Raw genomic sequence first — 22335 nt, forward strand, 5'->3', positions numbered from 1 at the left:
GGGCCCAGCACGGCCCATCTTCATCAACACAGACCCAAGACCCTCGCGAGGGGCCAAGCCTCGCGGGGCGGACGACACGGAGCTTCCTCAGGCACGGCCTCACCAGGCTGGCTCGCAAGGAGGCGGAGAGATCAAGGCGGGGGACCTCACGAGGTGCCCGTGACGCAAGCCATGACGACCAAGGGCGCCAGGCGGGCGCCAGCCCGCGCAGTGTCCTCCTTTCCCCTTTGGTGCAAAGGGGGCAAGCGCAGCCACAGAGTACCGAGGCATTAGGCAAAGGTTGCCATTTCGGTGCAACAAGACCAAGACCAGGAGGACTACAAGACGGAGGTCATCGTGGAGTCCAAGACGGCGTCACCACCAGAGCTTTGTGCAGGCGAGGACCAACTTTAGTCAAGATAAGTGTACCAGATGTTCCCCTTCAAAATGGCCAATTGTTGGCGCCCTTCCCGCTCAATATTTGGGAAGAGGCCCAGGGCCTTGGCCTATAAATAGGACTAGCCACCCCCAGGGTAGGCGGGATCCAGAATCGGCCAACCCGGAAACTAGCTGGGGTCGCAATCGAGAAGAGAGAGAGAGAAGGGTGACTGAACTCCTCCTAGCAGTTCATCCCCACAGCCAAGAACAGACCCTCGCGAGGCTGTTCTTCCTTGTATTGTTCGTCATCATCAGCCCAAGAGGCAATCCACCACACCACACACTGGAGTAGGGTATTACACCACAACGGTGGCCCGAACCAGTATAAATCCTGTGTTTCTTGTGCTGTTCTTTCCTTAGCTTAGATCTTAGCGAGGCGGAGGGGTGCAGGTAGGTAGGAGGCGAAATCTCCACGCGCACCCCAGTGTTCGAACCTCAAGGGTCTGCCAGAACCCGAAATCCGACAACAATCTTGTCCGCGCTGTTCTTGATGCTCAACCTTGGATTCAAGGAGTTGGCCTCTTTCGTTTCAATAGCCCGTTTGCTCGGCAAGCTCACGTAGATCATCCTCCGTTTGATCTTGGCAATGATAGATTTGTTCGGTTTGTGCCACACGATGAGGGTATTAACTACAGAGCTAGCCAAGGATTTCGTTGGGGCTGGGTTATGATTGTTGGAATACCCCTAGATTATAGGCGCACGCAGTATATTGCAAATGCAATCAACACTTTTGGTTGTTTTCATCATTGGCATCAGGATGATCCTCTGCTCGTTCATACTCTAGCATATGTTTCTTTTCCAGCGACTACCTTAGTGCCATGAGATGTAGCATATCGGGAGTTTGCTGACTTTGGTGGTACTCGCATATCTTGGACTGCTCCAATATACATCTTCTCTGCAGACTTTGCTGATATTTTGCCAGCTGATGAAGATCCTATGCCTTTCGATGGCAACCCACATCCACTCCCTGGGCATCTGCAATTTAATAACCACAACTGGGTTATGCCTGAATTTCCTGAGATTGGTTGGGATGAGCTAACACCACCGGAACACAATCAGGCACCTCCTCAGGATGATCCACATAATGATGTGCAACAGGAACTTGTGGATGAGAATCAAGTTGTTGCAGAGCAGTCGTAGGAGTCGATTGTCATGCAAGTTTCGGATGACTCTGTTAATGATCACCCAGTGAATGATATGGTGGTTTTTCAGCAACCCTCGGTGCCCATGCAGCCTCCTCTTCATATTGGGTGAGTACTCACTGTGTTTGGCCCTGTTCTGCCACCTGCTATGCAATGGCAGCGCACCTTTCAGAAGTGCTTACCAGTTTTTTCCTCTGCTGAAATCCCAAAGTTTGTGTTTAAGGCTGAATTTGGGTCCATACTGCTGCCTAAGTGCTCCTGGGACATTAGTTGCAATGGTGCAGACATCAGTTTCCCTCTGCAGCCGCAGCCAGCTCCTTCCTACAGCTTTCCATGCCATACTTCTCCAGTTAGGAGACCTGTTGCCAGAGCTCTCTGTTTTGATGACCATCAAGACCTCTCTGCACCCATCACCGAGTCGTTCGAGTTCTCTGTTGTCCCTGAGGTGACCACCAAGTGTGGTCGCAAGCCAAGGTCTTCTAAAATCTTGGTGGATACGGAGGTTCGCCGCAGTGCATGTTTAAGTGCGTTACGGGATGGCTTTCATAGAGCTCCAAGCAGTGGCTCTCAGCAGAGCAAGGCACAGAAGACATTCAAGAAGAGGAAAACCAGCTCTTCACAGTCTGAGGAGAATCCGTCAGTGCCTCCTCCAACGTCTATTGCCGATCTTCAGCGTATCGGGGCTCGCCCACGCATTGCTTCTGGGAAGATTTCCAAGGATAAGCTTGAGGCTGATCCTGCTACCTCCTCCAACAGCAAGAGTTCTGATGAATAGTTACATCGGGCAGTTTCATGGTCCATGGCGTGCCAATACAAACACCATCTATCTTTATTTATGTTTTCATATTTGGTACTCTATATCATTGCTATGCTTAGCTGGACAGTGTAGGTCATTGTGTGGCCTACTTTTGCTGCTTTATATTTTGGTTTGTAATGAATCAGTCCGGGTTTAAAGACTGGAAGGTATTATGTTGGAACGTGTGTGGTCTTAATTCAGAAGCGCTTCAGTTAGAGGTTAAACAAAAGATTGATGAAAGTGGGTGCTCAGTGGTCTGTCTCCAAGAAACGAAGTGTATGCACATCGATCAAAGGCTTATTAGGAGGTTTTGTCTGAGAAGATTCGATAATTTCTCGTACGTGCCTTCGGTGGGTGCCTCGGCTGGGATGGTTATCATTTGGAACTCCTCTTTCTTTGAGGGTAAATTAATTGAGGCAAGGCCTTATGGTATTATTTTGGAGTTTCGCTCTAAACATACGTCTGAAGTTTGGACCCTAGTGTCAGTTTATGGCCCTTGCCAGGGTCCGGCCCATAATGACTTCGTGCAATGGTTATACAATCTTGACATTAACGCTGATGATAATTGGCTGCTTTTGGGTGATTTCAATTTTATGCGGTCTTTGGAAAATCATAACCTACCCGGGGGCAATGTCAATGATATCTTTTTATTTAATGAAGTGATCGGACACTTAGGGCTTGTTGAGATACCAATTAAAGGACGGCAATTCACTTGGTCAAATATGCAAACTGAGCCCCTTCTTGAGCAGATCGACTGGTTTTTTACTTCAGTTGCATGGACCTCAAATCATCCCAACACGATAGTCTTGCCGCTTGCACGTACGGCCTCCGATCATGTTCCGTGTGTGGTCTCAATCGCCATGACTATTCCCAAGGCTAAAGTTTTTCGCTTTGAAAATTATTGGGTTGAATTACCTGGTTTTAATGAGTGTGTTGCTCAAGTGTGGAACAGGCCAGTTATCAGATCTTCTGCTGCCTCAACTATCTCCTCCAAATTCAAGGCCCTTCGATATGCCCTAAAGAAATGGCATCTTAATCTGTCCAAAGTTAAGGCGCTCATTTCAGACTGCAACAAAGTGATTTTATATTTTGATGCAATGGAGGAAATTAGGCCTTTGACTAGGCCAGAGTTTAATTTCAGTAGAATTTTCAAATTGCACCTGGAGGATATCTTGCATTGGCAATTTGTTTATTGGAAGCAGCACTGTACGATACAAAGCATTAAAGTTGGTGAGGAGAACTCCAAAAAATTTCATGCCATGGCAACTGAAAGGTTTCGGAGAAACACAATTTCTTCCATTAAAAATTCAGCAGGTGATGTGGTCTCAGATCACCAGCAACTAGCCGGCATGTTTTGGTCTGATCTTAATCAGCGTATGGGCAATGCAAAAGGCATCCGCATGGGATTTGATTTGGACACTTTAATTGCGCGTGTTGATGGCCTGGAAGATTTATCCCAGCCCTTTACAGACTCAGAGGTTGATTCTATCATTAAGAACATGCCAACGAATCGGGCTCCTGGTCCCTATGGCTTCACTGGGCTGTTCTTAAAGAAGTGTTGGCCAATCCTAAAGGAGGATTTCATGCAACTAGTTAAGGAATTCTATGAGGGGAGATGTAATCTGGAATGTCTTAACACTTCGTTAATTACTCTAATCCCCAAAAAGCTGAGCCCTGAAGTTGTAGGTGACTTTTGCCCCATCTCTTTGACTAACACGTGTTTGAAGTTTTTGACTAAGCTGCTGGCTAACCGTCTTCGGAAAGTGATCCTCAAATGCATTCACCGCAATCAATATGGCTTTCTTCGGTGTTGTTCTATTCAAGATTGTCTGGCCTGGTGTTTTGAGTATATACACCAATGCAAAGCCTCGAAGCGCCCCATCGTCCTACTTAAGCTGGATTTCATGAAGGCCGTCGATACAGTTGAGCATGAGGTTATCCTCAGAATGTTTCAATGCAAGGGTTTTGACTCCCGATGGACTGGATGGATTAATAGCATATTATCTACAGGATCTTCTTCTGTGCTTCTCAATGGTGTGCCGGGTAAGCATTTTGTTTGCAAAAACGGAGTGCGTCAAGGTGATCCCCTTTCACCATTGTTGTTTGTAATCGCGGTTGATTTATTACAATCTGTCGTCAATGAGATGTGCTCCAGAAACATCCTTTCACTGCCAATCCCAACCAGCTCCAGTGATTACCCGATAGTACAGTATGCCGATGATACCTTAATTCTCCTGCCTGTGATCGATGACCAGCTTATTGCCTTCAAAGAGATGCTTGACACTTTTGCGGCGTCCACAGGATTACGTGTCAACTTCAGTAAATCCTCACTCATCCCAATCAATATGAGTGATGAGGAAGGTGTTAGGGTGGCTTCCTTGCTTGGATGCGACGTTGGGACCATGCCATTCACGTATCTAGGTTTGCCCATGGGAACTTCTAGACCTACAATCTATGATCTACTGCCCCTGGTCGATCGCGTCGAGCGACGTTTATATGCCTCCTCATGCTTACTAAATCAAGGAAGCCGATTGCAACTTTTACAATCGGTGTTGTGCTCTATGCCAATATATATTTTTGTACATTATCTCTTCCCAAGGGCATTTTGCAGCAATTGGAGCGAATCATGAGACAATGTCTTTGGAGAGGCAACACGGATAATCCACGCCAATCATTGGCCGCTTGGGATTTGGTCTGTGGCCCTAAGAAATACGGGGGATTGGGTGTCCTTAATTTGGGAATTCAAAATGAGGCTCTTCTATTAAAGCATCTCTTCAAGTTCTTTTAATAAGGCTGACGTGCCTTGGGTCACTTTAATTTGGGATACTTATTACGCTTCTTCACCACCCCAAAGCACCCAGACCTGTGGCTCCTTTTGGTGGCGTGATGTCATGCGCTTGTATCCCAATTTCTCCAAGCTCGCAGTTCCACAAGTTCATAGTGGAGACACAGTGCTATTTTGGCTTGATCATTGGCAGCTGGGAAATCGTGTTGTCCTGTTACATGACTACTTCCCAAGGCTTCATTCATTTGTAATTGATGATGTAATCACTGTCAAGGAGTTTTCTGAACTACCTGATGCCTTGGACCATTTCCATTTGCCTCTGTCACAGGAGGCTTATGATGAACTCTCACAGCTCCTGGCCCTGCTGCCTTCCATCAACCTGGACGAGGAGAGAAATGACATCTGGATAGGGACTTCGAAGTCTGGTACCTTTATGTCAAAGATATACTATGACTCATGCTTCTCTCACCTAGTTGTCGATCCTATCTTCAAATGGATTTGGAAGAGTGCATGCACGCTCAAGTTCAAGGTGTTTGGCTGGCTTCTTTTAATGGATCGTTTGAACACTCGGGATATGATGCAACGCCGACATTGGAACATCCAGGATGCAACATGTGTGCTATGCAACTGTACACAACATGAGGATCGAGCTCACCTCTTCTTTGCTTGCAACTTTAGTCAAAGGGTTTGGAATTACCTTGGGATCTCTTGGTCTGTTCAACCGAACCAAACCACATATGAGATGGCTCAATCAGTCAGGAGGGATTTTAGCCATGCTTTCTTCACTGAGGTTGTCTTCACTGCTTCTTGGAATATTTTGACACAAAGGAATGGGAAGATTTTCAGGAATGAGCAACCTTCTTTTAGAGCTTGGAGCAGAAACTTCATTCATGATATTTCTCTTCTCTCTCATTGAATTAGATGTAGATATAAAGATAGCTTATTGTCTTGGATAGCTAACCTTTCATAATTTTTTGTAAGTTCCCCTTCTCTTTCCTTGTACACTTGTAAATTTGTAAACTTATAATTTCCTTTTCTTTTAATAAAGGACTATGAGGTTGTTGCCTTGCAGTATATAGTCAAAAAAAACAAAGAGTCTCTTGTGTCCCCAACACACCCAATACAATGGTAAATTGTATAGGTGCACTAGTTCGGCGAAGAGATGGTGATACAAGTGCAATATGGATAGTAGATAAAGGTATTTGTAATCTGAAATTATAAAAACAGCAAGGTAACTAATGATAAAAGTGAGCGTAAACGGAATTGCAATGTGTTGAAACAAGGCCTAGGGTTCATACTTTCGCTAGTGCAAGTTCCCTCAACAATAATAACATAATTGGATCATATAACTATCCCTCAACATGCAACAAAGAGTCACTCCAAAGTCACTAATAGCGGAGAACAAACGAAGAGATTATGGTAGGGTACGAAACCACCTCAAAGTTATTCTTTCCAATCAACCCGTTGGGATATTCCTATAAGTGTCACAAACAGCCCTAGAGTTCATACTAGAATAACACCTTAAGACACAAATCAACCAAAACCCTAATGTCACCTAGATACTCCAATGTCACCTCAAGTATCCGTGGGTATGATTACACAATATGCATCACACAATCTCAGATTCATCTTACTCAACCAACACAAAGGACCTCAAAGAGTGCCCCAAAGTTCTACCGGAGAATCACAACGAAAACATGTGCCAACCCCTATGCATAGGTTCATGGGTGGAACCCGCAAGTTGATCACCAAAACATACATCAAGTGAATCACGTGGTATCCCATTGTCACCACAGATACGCACGGCAAGACATACATCAAGTGTTCTCAAATCTTTAAAGACTCAATCCGATAAGATTACTTCAAGGGGAAAACTCAATCCATTACAAGAGAGTAGAGGGGGAGGAGAAACATAAGATCCAACTATAATAGCAAAGCTCGCGATACATCAAGATCGTGCCAAATCAAGAACACGAAAGAGAGAGAGAGAGAGAGAGAGAGAGAGAGAGAGATCAAACACATAGCTACTGGTACATACCCTCAGCCCCGAGGGAGAACTACTCCCTCCTCGTCATGGAGAGCACCGGGATGATGAAGATGGCCACCGGAGAGGGATTCCCCCTCCGGCAGGGTGCCGGAACGGGTCTAGATTGGCTTTCGGTGGCTACGGAGGCTTCTGGCGGCGGAACTCCCGATCTATTGTGCTCTCTGGAAGTTTTAGGGTATATGAAGATATATAGGCGGAAGAAGTTCGTCAGGGGGGGCACGAGGGGCCCACGAGGGTGGAGGGCGCGCCCTAGGGGGGTGGGCGCGCCCCCCTACCTCGTGGCCTCCTCGAAGCTTCCCTTACGTGCACTTCAAGTCTTCTGGGCTTCTTTCCTTCCAAAAATGAGTTCCGTGAAGTTTCAGGTCAATTGGACTCCGTTTGATTTTCCTTTTCTTCAAAACCCTAAAACAAGGTAAAAACAGAAACTGGCACTGGGCTCTAGGTTAATAGGTTAATCCCAAAAATGATATAAAAGTGTATAACAAAGCCCATAAACATCCAAAACAGTAGATAATATAGCATGGAGCAATCAAAAAATATAGATACGTTGGAGACGTATCAAGGGATTGACAACCCCTTTATTGCATTGGTTGCGAGGATTTTATTTGTTTGTGTAGGTGCGAGGGACTCGTGTGTGGCCTCCTACTGGATTGATACCTTGGTTCTCAAAAAATGAGGGAAATACTTACGCTACTTTGCTGCATCACCCTTTCCTCTTCAAGGGAAAACCAACGCAATGCTCAAGAGGTAGCACCCCCCGGGAAGTATATGGGCCTTATTGGGCCATAGTGGGAGAGGGGAGAAGGGAGCCTAGGAGGTCCCCCCCTTTCCTTCCACCTCTCTCCCCCTTCATTCCTCTCCTAATCCAACTAGGGAAGGGGGGAATCCTACTCCCGATAGGAGTAGGACTCCCCTTGGGCGCGCCATAGAGGGGTCGGCCCTCCCCCTCCTCCACTCCTTTATATACGGGGGAGGAGGGCACCCCATAGACACACAAGTTGATTGTTTAGCCATGTGCGGTGCCCCCCTCCACAGTTTTCCACCTCGGTCATATCGTTGCAGTGCTTAGGCGAAGCCCTGCGTCGGTAGCTTCATCATCACTGTCATCACACCGTCGTGCTGACGAAACTCTCTCTCGACACTCAGCTGGATCTAGAGTTTGCGGGACGTCACCGAGCCGAACGTGTGCAGATCGCGGAGGTGCCGTATCTTCGGTGCTAGGATCGGTCGGATTGTGAAGACGTACGGCTACATCAACCATGTTATCATAATGCTTCCGCTTACGGTCTACGAGGGTACGTATACAACACTCTTCCCCTCTCGTTGCTATGCATCACCTAGATGGATCTTGCGTGTGCGTAGGAATTTTTTTGAAATTACCATGTTCCCCAACAGATTAAGGGGTCCCCGGGCCGCCGGCCCATTGCTTATGGGCCCGACTAATGGGCTACTGTGGAGCCAAGCTAGAGCGCGGATCCGTGGCCGGATAGAAGATCCTCGGAACCGTGGTGTGTCCTCCAAGTCAAGATTAGGCATGATCTTTCCTTTATTGTAACCGATCGTATGTAACCCTAACCCTACTGGTGTCTATATAAACCGAAGGGTTTTAGTCTTTAGGGCCAGAGCAACATCAACACCCCATCAACCTAGAGTTTATCTCGCCTAATCTCGAGGAAGATCGACTGTGTAATCATACCATACACATCAAATACAATCAAGCGGGACGCAGGGTTTTACCTCTTAGAGAGTGCCGAACCTGGGAAACACCGTGTTCTTCGTCCCTTGTTCCACATTGATCGTAGATCCACAGCTCGGGACCCCCTACCTGAGATCCTCCGGTTTTGACACCGATAGGTGGGTCTTCTCGGGAACACGAGCAACCCCTAGGAGGAAACGGGCATCGCTTAATAAACCAGACCTAGGGTTTCGCCAAACGGACACATTTCAACTAATAACTATGTCCAAAATTAGAAATAAAATGTGCTTTGAAAAGCCAACTCAGGGTGGGTCGAGGCATCAAAACAACAACAAAAATGATGAACATATACTAAAAATGAAGCAAGTTTTTATAGAAAAACAGAACACGTCACACAATTTCCAATCACACGTTAAAAATCTAATTATGTCCAATCTAACATTTATTTAGTTGTACATAGTGTTACGAAATTTAGACAGGGAATCCTTTTTGATCTTTTTCTAAATGCAGATGTTCACATGCACACACATGCACTCACTCCTATAAGATACGCATACATACCTTACCACTATGAGACCTTCGGGAGTCTAAGTCGTCAAACCTTGAGATTGACCAAGTCAACACAAGCCTCATATTTGACACAAACATCGTCTCTCACTAAGCCAACGTCATAAAATCTTATTCTTCATGTGTAGAATACATCACAAAGAGGTGTATTGATTTCATAGAAGAAGAGCCACATGGTTGATACAACCCTAATCCAGAGGGTTGGCAATCGCACCCACCACAACTGTATCCAACTACAAGCCATGAATGACGAAGAGGTGGGACACAAAGTATCAAAGTTATGTCATGACCGATGCCAAACACTTCGGAAGCACGACCATGACTTTAGATGAGTCTAGCTTAACGCACCCTCCACCTTTGCGCCTACGAAGAACTGTCTAGTGGGTAACATGACTCAATGTGGACCCTAGGAAGACAATGTCGAAGAGGCGACAGCGTACAAGCTCCATTAAGGCTCATGCCCATGGCAGCAACCAACACTATAGCAATAGCAATACACCGCCCTAAGCCTTGCTGCTGAGAACATCGATGGCACCGACTCCAACTTCCACTCTGGTGGGTCTCCAGGGGAACACGAGCAGCCCCTAGAAGGAAACGGCCATCGCTCGGTGAACCAGACCTAGGGTTTCGCCAAACGAACACATTTTAACTAACAACTATGTCCAAAAATAGAAATAAACATGTGCTTTCAAAAGCCAACTCAGGGTGGGTTGAGGCGTCAAAACAACAATAAAAATGATAAACATATACTAAGAATAAAGCAAGTTTTTATAGAAATACATAACACATCACACCATCTCCAATCACATGTTAAAATCTAATTTTGTCCAATCTAACCTTTAGTTAGTTGTACATAGTGTTATGAAATTTATATAGAGAATCATTTCCGATATTTTTCTGAATGCACACACATGCACTCACTCCTATGAAGATACTCATACATACCTTACCACTATGAGACCTCCTCCAATGCAAAGGTGCTTAGATGAGGTGCTAAATGCATTAAATACCTTAGCAACTCAACTCCCCAAAGCATAGGTGCTTAACTTGTTGTTGCTAAGCACAATTTATTTAATGAGTTAGCACCTAAAGTCTTTCATCCATTGGTCAAGTTGTTTCATTTAAGTGGTTTGCCTAGGTTCACGCGCTTGGCATTGGTTCTTCCTGGGGTCACCAAAGTGCTCTCTCTCCTCCTTAATTGTTGTGCCATGTTATTTTTTCGCTTATGTGGCATGCTTAGCACCTGTCCACCGTGGAGTACTGGGAAGGGCCTGAGACATTTGGGAGTCTGAGTCGTCAAACCTTGGGATTAACAAAGTCAACACAAGCTCATATTCAACGCGAACGTCGTCTCCCACTAAGTAAACATCAAAAAATCTTATTCTTCATGTCTAGAATACATCACGAAGAGGTGTATCAATTTCATAGAAGAAGAGCCAGATGGTTGATACAACCCTAATCCAGAGGGTTAGTGATCGCACCCACCACAATCGTATCCAACTACAAGCCATGAATGACGAAGAGGTGGGACACAGAGTACCAAAGTTATGTCATGACCAATACCAAACACTTCGGAAGCACGACCATGACTTTAGGTGAGTCTAGGTTAACGCACCCTCCATCCTTTGTGCCTACGAAGAATCGTCTAGTGGGTAACATGACTCGGTGTGGACCCTAGGTAGACGATGTCGAAGAGGCAGTAGCAGCACGTACAAGCACCTCAAAGGCTCATCCCCATGGCAGAAACCAACACCATATCAATAGCAATATACCGCCCTAAGCCTTGTTGCTGAGACCGGCCAATGGCACCGACTCCAACTTCCACTCTGGTGGGTCTCCACGGGAACACGAGCAGACCCTAGAAGGAAACGACCATCACTCGGTGAACCATACCTAGGGTTTCGCCAAACGAACGCATTTCAAATAACAACTATGTCCAAAATTAAAATAAACATGTGCTTTCAAAAGCCAACTCAGGGTGGGTCGAGGCATTAAAACAACATCAAAAATGATAAACATGTACTAAGAATGATGCAAGTTTTTATAGAAAAACATAACACATTACACCATTTACGATCACACGTTAAAATCTAATTTTGTCCAATCTAACCTTTATTTAGTTGTACATAGGGCCCGTTCGAAGGCTCTCCACGAGCGAGCTTCACCGTCTCCCGCGTGAAGCCAGCTCGAGCGCGCCAGCATCTGGAAGCCTGCTTCGCGGAGCCTGTCCCCTCGCAGTGTAATTTCCTGGAGCAGACGAAGCATAGCTCCTAAAAAATGGAAGGTGGAGTTGCTGCAATTTACATGAGAATGCCACCGCCAAGTCAATCCTTGCATACCGATTTGCCCGACGCGCTTTCCTGTCGCCCAACTTCTCTTCACCCCTCGTCCCCTTTCTACCCCATCTGTAACCCTAGGAGGGCGCCCCCACACTGCCGCCGGCCCGCCGCCACCCATTCGATGCGGCGCCGATGCTCCGCCTCGTCCCCGCAGGCTTCCCATCCCATCGCTCGTCGCCGGCACCCAGTCGACCTGCTCTGTCGAGCTTGCCGTCGGATCCACACCAGAGAGCTCACTTCTCCTAGCTCCCTTCCCCACGCTGGCTTCCTGTTCCTGGGCTATTTCGAGTTTGTACATTGTCTGGAGCTGCTCTATGCTGCCAAACGAATCTCTGCTCCCATCAGAAGCTGGCTGCAGGTGGCTCCGCGAGAAGCAGGCTATTTCGAGAAGCTAGAGAGGATCTGAATGGGCCCATAGTGTTATGAAATTTAGGTAGAGAATCCTTTTCGATCTTTTTCTAAATGCAGACGTTTACATGCACACACGTGCACTCACCCCTATGAAGATACGCATACATACCTTACCACGATGAGACCTTCGGGAATCTAAGTCGTCAAACCTTGAGATTGACAAAGTCAACACAAGCCTCATATTCGACGCGAATGTCGTCTCTCACTAAGCAAACATCAGAAAATCTTATTCTTCCTGTCTAGAATACATCACGAAGAGGTGTATCGATTTCATAGAAGAAGAGCCAGACGGTTGATGCAACCTTAATCCAGCAGGTTAGCAATCGCACCAACCACAATTGTATTCAACTACAAGCCATGAATGACAAAGAGGTGGGAGACGGAGTACCAAAGTCTGATGTCAAACACTTCGGAAGCACAACCATGACTTTCGGTGAGTCTAGGTTAATGCACCATCCATCCTTTGCTCCTACGAAGAATCGTCTAGTGGGTAGCATGACTCGGTGTGGACCATAGGAAGACGATGTCGAAGAGGCGGCAGCAACACGTATAAGCGCCTCAAAGGCTCATGCCCATGGCAGCAACCAACACTATAGCAATAGCAATACACCGCCCTAAGCCTTGTTGCTGAGAACGGCCGATGGCACCGACTCCAACTTCCACTCTGGTGGGTCTCCACGGGAACACAAGCAGCCCCTAGAAGGAAACGACCATCGCTCGGTGAACCAGACCCAGGGTTTCGCCAAACGAACACATTTCAACTAACAACTATGTCCAAAATTAGAAATAAACATGTGCTTTGAAAAGCCAACCCAGGGTGGGTCGAGGCGTCAAAACAACAACAAAAATGATAAACATATATTAAGAATGAAGCAAGTTTCTATAGAAAAAACAGAATACATCACACCATTCCAATCACATGTTAAAATCTAATTTTGTCCAACCTTACCTTTTATTTAGTTGTACATGGTGTATGAATTTTAGACAGAGAATCATTTTTTATCTTTTTCTAAATGCGGACGTTTACATGCACGCACGTGCACTCACTTCTATGAAGATACACATACATACCCTACCGCTATGAGACCTCCGGGGGTATGAGTCGTCAATCCTTGAGATTGACGAAGTCAGCACAAGCCTCATATTCGACGTGAATGTCGTCTCCCATTAAGAAAACGTCAGAAAATCTTATTTTTCCTGTTTAGAATACAACACGAAGAGGCGTATCGATTTCATAGAAGAAGAGCCAGACGATTGATACAACCCTAATTCAGGGGGTTAGCGATCACACCCACCATAATTGTATCCAACTGCAAGCCATGAATGACGAAGAGGTGGGACACAGAGTACCAAAGTTGTGTCATGACCGATGCCAAACACTTCGGAAGCACGACCATGACTTTAGGTGAGTCTAGGCTAACGCACTCTCCACCCTTTATGCCTAAGAATATTCGTCTAGTGAGTAACATGACTCGGTGTGGACCCTAGGAAGACGATGTCCAAGAGGCGGCAGCGAGAGCATACAAGCGCCTCAAAGGCCCATGTCCATGGAAGCAACCAACACCATAGCAATAGCAAATACACCGCCCTACGCCTTGCTGCCGAGGCCTGTCGATGGCACCGACTCCAACTTCCACTCTGGCAGGTCACCACATGAACCCAAGCATCGCCTTCAGAGGAAAATGGCTTCACGCCGTCATCATCGCTCGATGAACCGGACCTAGGGTTTTGCCAAATGGATACTACATTTCAACCAACAACCACGTCCAAAAATAGAAATAATCAGGTGCTTCAAAGAGCCAACTTATGATGAGTCGAGACACCAAAACAACAGATAAACGATAAACAAATACCAAAAATGGCACAAGCTTTTATAGAAAAATAGAACACACCACACCTTTTCCGCCAAAACATTGCAAAACATAGGAGGCAACTCAAACTCCGTGCAAAAAAAGGAAGCAACTCAAATGCAAAACAGGCCTTAAATCACCCCAAAAAATATATTAAAACCAGCTGTAAACACCAACAAACAGCCCCAGGCCTCACCCAATTCAAGAGTCAAACTATGGAAACACATCACAAACAAAACTAAATTAACACGAGTAGATATGATATGGTGACGATAGATTCCATAAAGGCAAAAGATATGATGGCCAGTGGCCAGAGAGCCACTTTGTTGTTGCTGCAAGTGCAAGCCCAAAAGGCACCGCCGGGGCTCAAATCCTCCCGGAAACGAACGCAATTCTCTCCTTCCCAAATAAAAACCTCACCACTCCTGCGGACTGCGAGCCTGCGGCCCTGTCTCTCTCTCTGTGTCCTCCACCTCCTCGTGCTCTCGCCTCCCTCCAACACCCTTCTCGCCGCCGCCGCCGCCCCCTCGCCGGAACCCTAAATGGACGCCGGCACCGGCGCCGGCGCTGGCGCGCCCTACGCCTCCCGCACGGCGGAGGAGGTCTTCCGCGACTTCCGCGGCCGCCGCGCCGGCATGATCAAGGCCCTCACCCAAGGTATCCGCGCCCCTCCCTCGCCCCTCTCCATCCGCTCCTGCTCGCTGCCGGATTTGCCCGCCGGCCCGCTCCCGTGTCGCTGACGTGCCCTTTTTTGTTTGCTTGGTTGGTGGCTTTTTTGCAGAAGTGGACAAGTTCTACCAGCTCTGCGACCCCGGTGAGTCCGCTCGATCTCTCCCGGTGTAGGGTTTGGCGGCGCCCAAGCTACCGCCGCCGCTAGGTATTGGTCGCTTGGTTGCCCCGCTGGGAATTCCGGAGCTAACCTTGTTGAATTATGCGCGTACGGAGCTCTGCGGCGGTGGTGGCTCCGCAGCTTTCGTCAATGCGGTGATGAACTGGGGCGTCGCGTGGGATTGGAAGTGTAGACCGGAGGGTGATATGGTTTATTGGTTTCTTATATGGTGCTTGGAACCTTCGAATTTGTGATACTTCGTGTTTTTTTTTGCTTGGTCGTTAGCTCTCGAGAATTTGACGGTAGCCAGAGTTGCAGGGCGGAGGAATTTGAAAAGAGAAGAAAAATGGTGCCGCGAAGTTCTGAATTAGTGATGTATATGTGGTGTATTATCTCTTTGTCAGATTGCTCGTTTCGCGCCTTTTTCCTCCATAAATGCAGTCTAGGTTCATGGGTTCATAGCCTGTATCAAATATGGTTTATTAACTTCCTATGTTGCTTGGAATGTGATACTTTGTGCTTTTTGCTTGGTTGATAGCTCTTTGAGAATTTGATGGTAGCCATCATTGCAGGGTGGAGGAATTTGAAAAAAAAAATGGTGCTGGGAATTTCTGAAATTAGTGATGCCTCTGTGGTGTATTGCCTCGTTGTCGGTTTGCGCGTTTTGTGGCTTGTTTCCTCCATAAATGCAGTCCAGGTTCATTGGTTATTAGCCTGTATAAATATGGTTTATTAAGTTCTTATGTTGCTTGGAACCTTCGAATTTGTGATACTTTTTTTTTTGCTTGGTTGTTGTTAGCTCTTTGAGAAATTTGATGGTAGCCATCATTGCAGGGCGGAAGAATTTGAATAAAAAAGTACTGGGAATTTCTGAAATTAGTGATGCCTGTGTGGTGTATTGCCTCGTTGTCGGTTTGCTTGTTTCGTGGCTTGTTTCCTCCACAAATGCAGTCCAGGTTCATTGATTAATAGCCTGTATCAAATATGGTTTATTAAGTTCTTATGTTGCTTGGAATCTTTGAATTTGTGATACTTTTTTATTTTGGCTTGGTTGTTGTTAGCTCTTTGAGAAATTTGATGGTAGCCATCATTGCAGGCGGAGGAATTTGAATAAAGAAGTGCTGTGATTTCTGAAATTAGTGATGCCTGTGTACTGTATTGCCTCGTTGTCGGTTTGCTCGTTTTGTGGCTTGTTTCCTCCATAAATGCAGGACAGGTTCATTGGTTAATAGCTGTATCAAATATGGTTTATTAAGTTCTTATGCTGCTTGGAATCTTCGAATTTGTGATAGTACTTTTTTGTTTTCGCTTGGCTGTTGTTAGCTCTTCAAGAAATTTGATAGTAGCCATCATTGCAGGGCAGAGGAATTTGAATAGAAAAGTGCTGGGAATTTCTGAATTAGTGATGTCTGTGGTGTACTGTCTCTTCGTCGGTTTGCTTGTTTCACGGCTTTTCCTCCGTAAATAAATACAGTAAAGGTTCATGGGTTCATAGTCTGTATGCTATCATTAGCTCATATGTTTTGGTGAAATTGGAAGTTTTTAGGGGCCATTGCACCTTGGGGGTGGGGTTAGAAGTGCAAGGCTGCTTCATTTGTGTTCTCTAATAGTTCGTTCTTCCCTTTCTTGCTTGCATAACAAAATTCTTGTGTATTTTCTAATTATGTTTATCCGTACAGAAAAGGAGAACTTGTGCCTTTATGGGTACCCTAATGAAACATGGGAAGTGACGTTGCCAGCTGAGGAAGTCCCCCCAGAGATTCCTGAACCAGCACTTGGAATCAACTTTGCTAGGGATGGCATGAACGAGAAGGATTGGTTGGCACTAGTTGCTGTTCACAGTGATTCCTGGTTGTTGGCTGTTTCATTCTACTTCGCGGCACGGTTTGGATTTGACAAAGAGGCAAGGTAATGATTCCATCAAACTTTCTGTTTCCTTAAACAAGCATATATGCATCCTTAGCTCATGTCCTCCATTTTCCATTTGCCAAATATTTTTAACGGATTCATCTACAGTTTGGTTAGTTCAACGTCTCCCTGATCAAGGGGTACGCAACAGTCACTAAACAAATCCCTCATTGCTAGCTTTTGATTTTTCATCTTAAGCTATTGTGATTCTTCTTTATTAAATTTTCTTCTTACTTTGTTTAGATGCCCTCTCTTGAATATCTCTCTCCACACTTTTTTTTTTTGATTTGAGATCTTGGTTTAATCGTTTCTTCCATGTGCTCGTTTTTCAAGTCTGAAAAAAGGAATTGATTGCATGCCCAGATGCTCATAATGGTCCCAAATAGAATGTGTCCTTCAGAATTATTAACATTACACCACATTGGGGAACACTGGAACTATTTACAAGTTAAAGTTAGCATGTAGTCTGACTTATGGTCATCCTTAAGTTCTTGTGTAGGACTACAATTTTATCCCATCGTTTTGAGGTTATTACCAGTAGTTCTGTTTTGAAATAGCCTGAAGAACAAGTATTAAAAATGTCAACATACAAGCACCCTGGAGACTGCCATTTCTAGAATATCATACATTATAAACGGAGAAAGTAATTTACTATATCTTCTTTTGTCCTTTACATTATAAACGGAGTAAGGGCGTGTTCGGTAGCTCTCCACAGCCTCAAAATCCTCAACAACATAGCCCAAAACCAGCAGCCAGCTTCGCAGTTAAAATCCCGGAGTTACAAATCGTTCGGTAGGGTAGCTCCTCGTTCTGGTTGTTGAAACAGGCCGCCAGCCACCTAGCTATGAGAAATAGCAGCTCGGGAGGGCCCAACTAGGTGTGACAGCCCATCTAGGCGTGGGAAGCCTGCTCTGGCAAACGAACGAACCGGTAACTGCCTTGGCGGTGGCACATACTTGTAATATTTGCTACAAACGAATGAACCGGTAACTCACTTGGCGGTGGCACTCACATGTAATTCTTGGCAACTCCTGCTTCGCTGTTTTGGAGGAGCTCGAGTTTGCCAGCTCCGCGACTCCGCGAAAATTGCACTGCAAGTTTCGCCAGCTTCTCTCGCTCATAACCAGGATTTGGATCGTTCGGCTGCACTCCTCACGTGGAGTTGAGAAGCGGGAGGGCTTCCGAACACGCCCTAAGTAGTCATGCAAGGCAGTTATTGTATCCTCCCAAGAGTCCCAACCCTTGCTTAATATACGCGCCAGCATGAGCAAAACACTAGAAGTTGCATTCACATTCAGTCCCAGGAGATTTTGTATTGCACATTCTAAATCACATTCACCACTAAAATTTAGAGGAAACAAGTTTGGCAAAAGTTTATTTCATCTGTATGGTTTCTATTCGTGGCTTAGCAATTAGTAACACTTCCTAAATGACTTGAGAACTACTGGCATGCAAATTGCTACCTGCTGGTGAAGTTCAAAACAAAATTAAGTTAAAGTCACTGAATTATAGCACAAATTGTATACAGAGGGCAGACTGACCCTGTTTAGACTAGATCAAATGAAATTAGTCCTCGGCGCAAGTATTTATCCAGTAGCACAAATTGTGCTCTATATTATCACCCTGAAGCATCTTTTCCTGGGCCTGTAGCTTGATGCTTTAAAACAACTTGGAGGCTTCTGACTCATCCTAGTTGCTCGAAACCTTCTTTAGTGCGATAACTTATTATTTTTAGGTGGGTTAACTTTGTTCCAGGTCGTGCAAGATTAAGTAATAATTAGACTAACATGCTAATTGACAGCCATCTCAAAATTATTGAACTTGAACATCCTGATGGATCTTGGACTGGTTTTTGTTTGATAGTGAAAACAACTCGATAGAGTTTGAACTTTTCCCACCATCTTCATGAAGAATTATGATTGTTTGATCCTATCTTCAGATGGCAATTGATAAGTGAGCGAAGAAGCCTCGACGGTATTGAAATTTCTGCACATAACACTTAGGGATGACTTAGTATTTATCTGAAAATCATCACAATTTCGAAGTTTCAGGGACAACCTAGTGGACTTACGTATTTGTAGTGGTAATAACTTGGTAGATAAATGAGTGCTCTAACAGGGAGTACTATGTTGGATCTAAACATTAATAGAAGTTAGAAAAGCACCATGCAAGCTGGTACTTAGCTTATGTATTGCGGTATTCATATTGGAGCTAGGATTTTCTAGTTAAGTATTCAAGATGAGTGATATAATCATATAATTTCAAATTGAATCATGTAGTTAAGACTAGGTGCTACAGTTATTTCGTGGATGTGTAGCATCAGTTGTAAATGCTCAGAATGACTTGATGATATAGTAGCTGAATACATTTGTCAACATGATTTTGGAACTTAGGAAATTTATAGTTGGGAAAATGTTTTGAGTTCGAAAAATAGAACCAAAGGTTCAGAACAAACACATGTTGTTAGCAAATAAGATTTGAGATGCAAGCAGCAAATGCTACAATCAATTCAAATATCTCAAGAAAATTTAGATCATGAAGTTGACTCCTTCGTCAGGTTATCCTGCATAGCTGATGAGTGTTTAGTGCAATGGACCTTTAACATCACGACATCTATAGAAAAGCCTCTTGATTTTGCTTCGAGATACTAGGGAAGTTATCAGATTAACACCAGAAATTACTGCATAATACGGATAATACGTGCACTTAATGGCTGGGCGGCTGCAGATATTATGGGGAAGCTTCAGATGTATGCCAAGCATAACTGCAAATTTTAGATGGTATGAAAGAATGCATCTAAGGCCTAGAGCCCTGGATAAGTTCCCAAGCCGGCTTCAAGGCGTAATGTACTGTGGTGAATTTGGACTGCTAGAGTAGTCGAGAGCCCTCATTCATGAGTGTGTTCATTGTTCTTCTCCTTTGTAGTTTGCGATGGCTTAGCATATGATAAAATTAGCCGGGTGCAAATTTGAGTATCTTCATTATTTGTTGAAGTTCAAGAGTTCTGTGTCAAAAGGCAAAGGTGGTAATCAAATCCAACTATCCAAGGCTGATTGAACTGCATTTCAGCAGCCGAAGTAGGAGCAAATTTTGATGCCAGTAGTATAAATTTTCTAACTAATACTCTTGGGTGGCTTCTGTTTGATTTTGGTGTGTTCCACCTCATGGGCAAAGCTATGTGAGGCCAGCACAGGCCTTAGCCCCACAACCCAGAAGAAACAACTAGTTAACAGCTAATATGTAGGCCAATTTGTCACAGAATTACTTACCCTGCTTTTTCTGATGTCCATGAATTGCCATTTGATGTCTTCCCTACCCATCGAAAGAAGCCAAAAAAACCGTGTGCAATAGCTTGAATCCATAGTGCGTCCTACTTTCGATAGGACCGATTGACAATTGAGCAAATTTTCCCATTATTTAACTATGCAGTTCACCTGTCCAATGTGCAACAGTCTAAACTTGACCGGGTTTATTTTTCTTACTATTATTTAACTATGCAGTTTCATTTAGCATTTCGATAGGACCGATTGACAATTGAGCAAATTTTCCCATTATTTAACTATGCAGTTTCATTTAGCATTTCGATAGTTTGAATTTTCATTTGGCCTCTCATCTCAAAGCTCAGCCACTGTTCCACCTGATAACTTGTTCACCTGTTTTTGCATGAGATAGCAATCATTTTTTATGGGTGGATGTTAGGAGGTTACAAGAGCTAGTGTGTGGGTGTTTTTCTTACTACAGACGCTATGACTTAATGGTAGTTTGATTTAGCATTTCGATAGTTTGAATTTTCATTTGGCCTCTCATCTCAAAGCTTAGCTGCTGTTCCACCCGATATCTTGTTCGCCTGTTTTTGCAATGGATAACAATCATTTTTTTGGGGGGGGGGGGGGGGGGGGGGGGGATGTTAGGAGGTTACAAGAGCTAGTGCGTGGTATTTTTGTGCAATTCATGGAGTTTAAATTGAATTCTTAATCAGAGATACATGAAGCTTTGCTGCAACTTACCTTTGGCATAATGTTCCATGGTCATACTGAAATATGGTCAGTTGAGTAAAACCCAGTTTTCTGCTGCCATGTGTGTTTAACAACCTATGCTGTGTTTTGTGTCTCACACAGGAGGCGACTCTTCAACATGATAAATAACCTGCCTACAATATTTGAAGTCGTGACCGGGGCTGCAAAGAAGCAGATCAAGGAGAAGGCCCCCAACAGTACGCACAAGAGCAATAATAAGCCAAGCATGAAAACTGTAAGTGAAGATACTATTTATGCCGCCTTGCAGTATAAGATGTCACCAATAACTTATCCTCCGTTTTATAGTATTCAAAGCCTGAGTCCCAGTCAAAGGCCCCAAAGATAGCGGCACCCCCAAAGGATGAAGACGAGAGCGGCGAGGACTATGGAGAAGAAGAGGAGGAAGAGCGCGACAACACCTTGTGTGGTACCTGTGGAACAAACGACGGCAAGGACGAGTTCTGGATCTGCTGCGACAACTGCGAGCGGTGGTACCATGGGAAATGCGTCAAGATCACGCCTGCTCGAGCCGAGCACATCAAGCACTACAAGTGCCCAGACTGCAGCAACAAGAGGGCGAGGGCGTAACAGCGACAAACAGCACCAGCAGGGCGGCAGGACTCGGAATGGAACCAGCGCCGGCACCAAATCGCCATCGTCGATGCCTGCTGCAGCCTGCAGATATGGCCTAGCTCTCTAGCTCATCATAGACTCGCTTTTCGTTTCAGTCGAACACTGTTGATTCACCCTTGACCCTGCAGTTCGTTCATGTTGGTCCGACTCTTGACTTGTGTGTGTTTTAAACCGTTGGTTGGTCGGTGTAGTAGTGTTGTACCAGCTTCGATCTCTTCAGCGGACATGTCAAAGGCGTTCTTCAACTGAAAGGACCCGAAAGCTGACACCATTGTTTCTGGCCTTGTTAGCCTCGTCTCGTTCCTGGGCATATATATATGTTGCTGGTCTTGTTTCCCTTGCTTTGGTTATTGTTGGCATAACTGATGCCGGCCCTTAAGGAGCTTCTGTGCATAGCTCCAAGCGTACATTTTGACGTAATAGTAGGCTAAGTGTATGTTTAGGCCTTCTTTCAGTAGTTAATGTGTTTCCCACAAGGTATTAGGTTGCCTTGATTTTCTTAGTTACTTTATACTGTATGTTCTCAGTATCCTTGCGGTACGAATTTTGTAGTCTCCTTAAATCATAGTTTCAGGAGAATAATCCAGGCTAAATTTGTTTTGCCTTGTGTTCATTTTAGTGAGGTATTTTTAACTTCAGTTTTGAGAGCTGCCACCAGTGTGCCCTGCAGCCCCTGCTTAGTTGGTGGACCATCAGTTACTGTGTACAAGATGGAGAGGTTTGGAGAAGTGACTCTCCTGGATTAGTCCAGCTGCGGGTGGTTAGATCGATCACGCGATGATGGCTGATGGCATTCATAAACTTTGATGCTCCGAGTACGCTTCTCTCACAGATCTTGGACGTGTTCGTCATGTGATGTCTTTCTAGTGGCAGGTGGCAGGATAAACCAAAATCAAATA

The 22335-nt window shown here is 45.1% G+C and overlaps 1 protein-coding gene across 1 annotated transcript; it reads left to right on the forward strand.

Annotated features, from left to right (window-relative positions):
- Nucleotides 1–14424: 14424 nt before the first annotated feature.
- Nucleotides 14425–21773, forward strand: LOC125518816 (PHD finger protein ALFIN-LIKE 5). The gene is made up of 5 exons (XM_048683687.2): nt 14425–14707; nt 14832–14864; nt 16559–16787; nt 20906–21038; nt 21110–21773. The coding sequence occupies exons 1-5, from the start codon at nt 14593–14595 to the stop codon at nt 21389–21391; spliced, it is 792 nt and encodes a 263-aa protein (XP_048539644.1). The 5' UTR covers nt 14425–14592; the 3' UTR covers nt 21392–21773.
- The last annotated feature ends 562 nt before the right edge of the window (nt 21774–22335 follow it).

This window comes from Triticum urartu, chromosome 1A, assembly GCF_056163025.1.
Source record: "Triticum urartu cultivar PI428250 chromosome 1A, HENAU_Tu73, whole genome shotgun sequence".
In the NCBI taxonomy this organism is placed as follows: Eukaryota; Viridiplantae; Streptophyta; class Magnoliopsida; order Poales; family Poaceae; genus Triticum; species Triticum urartu.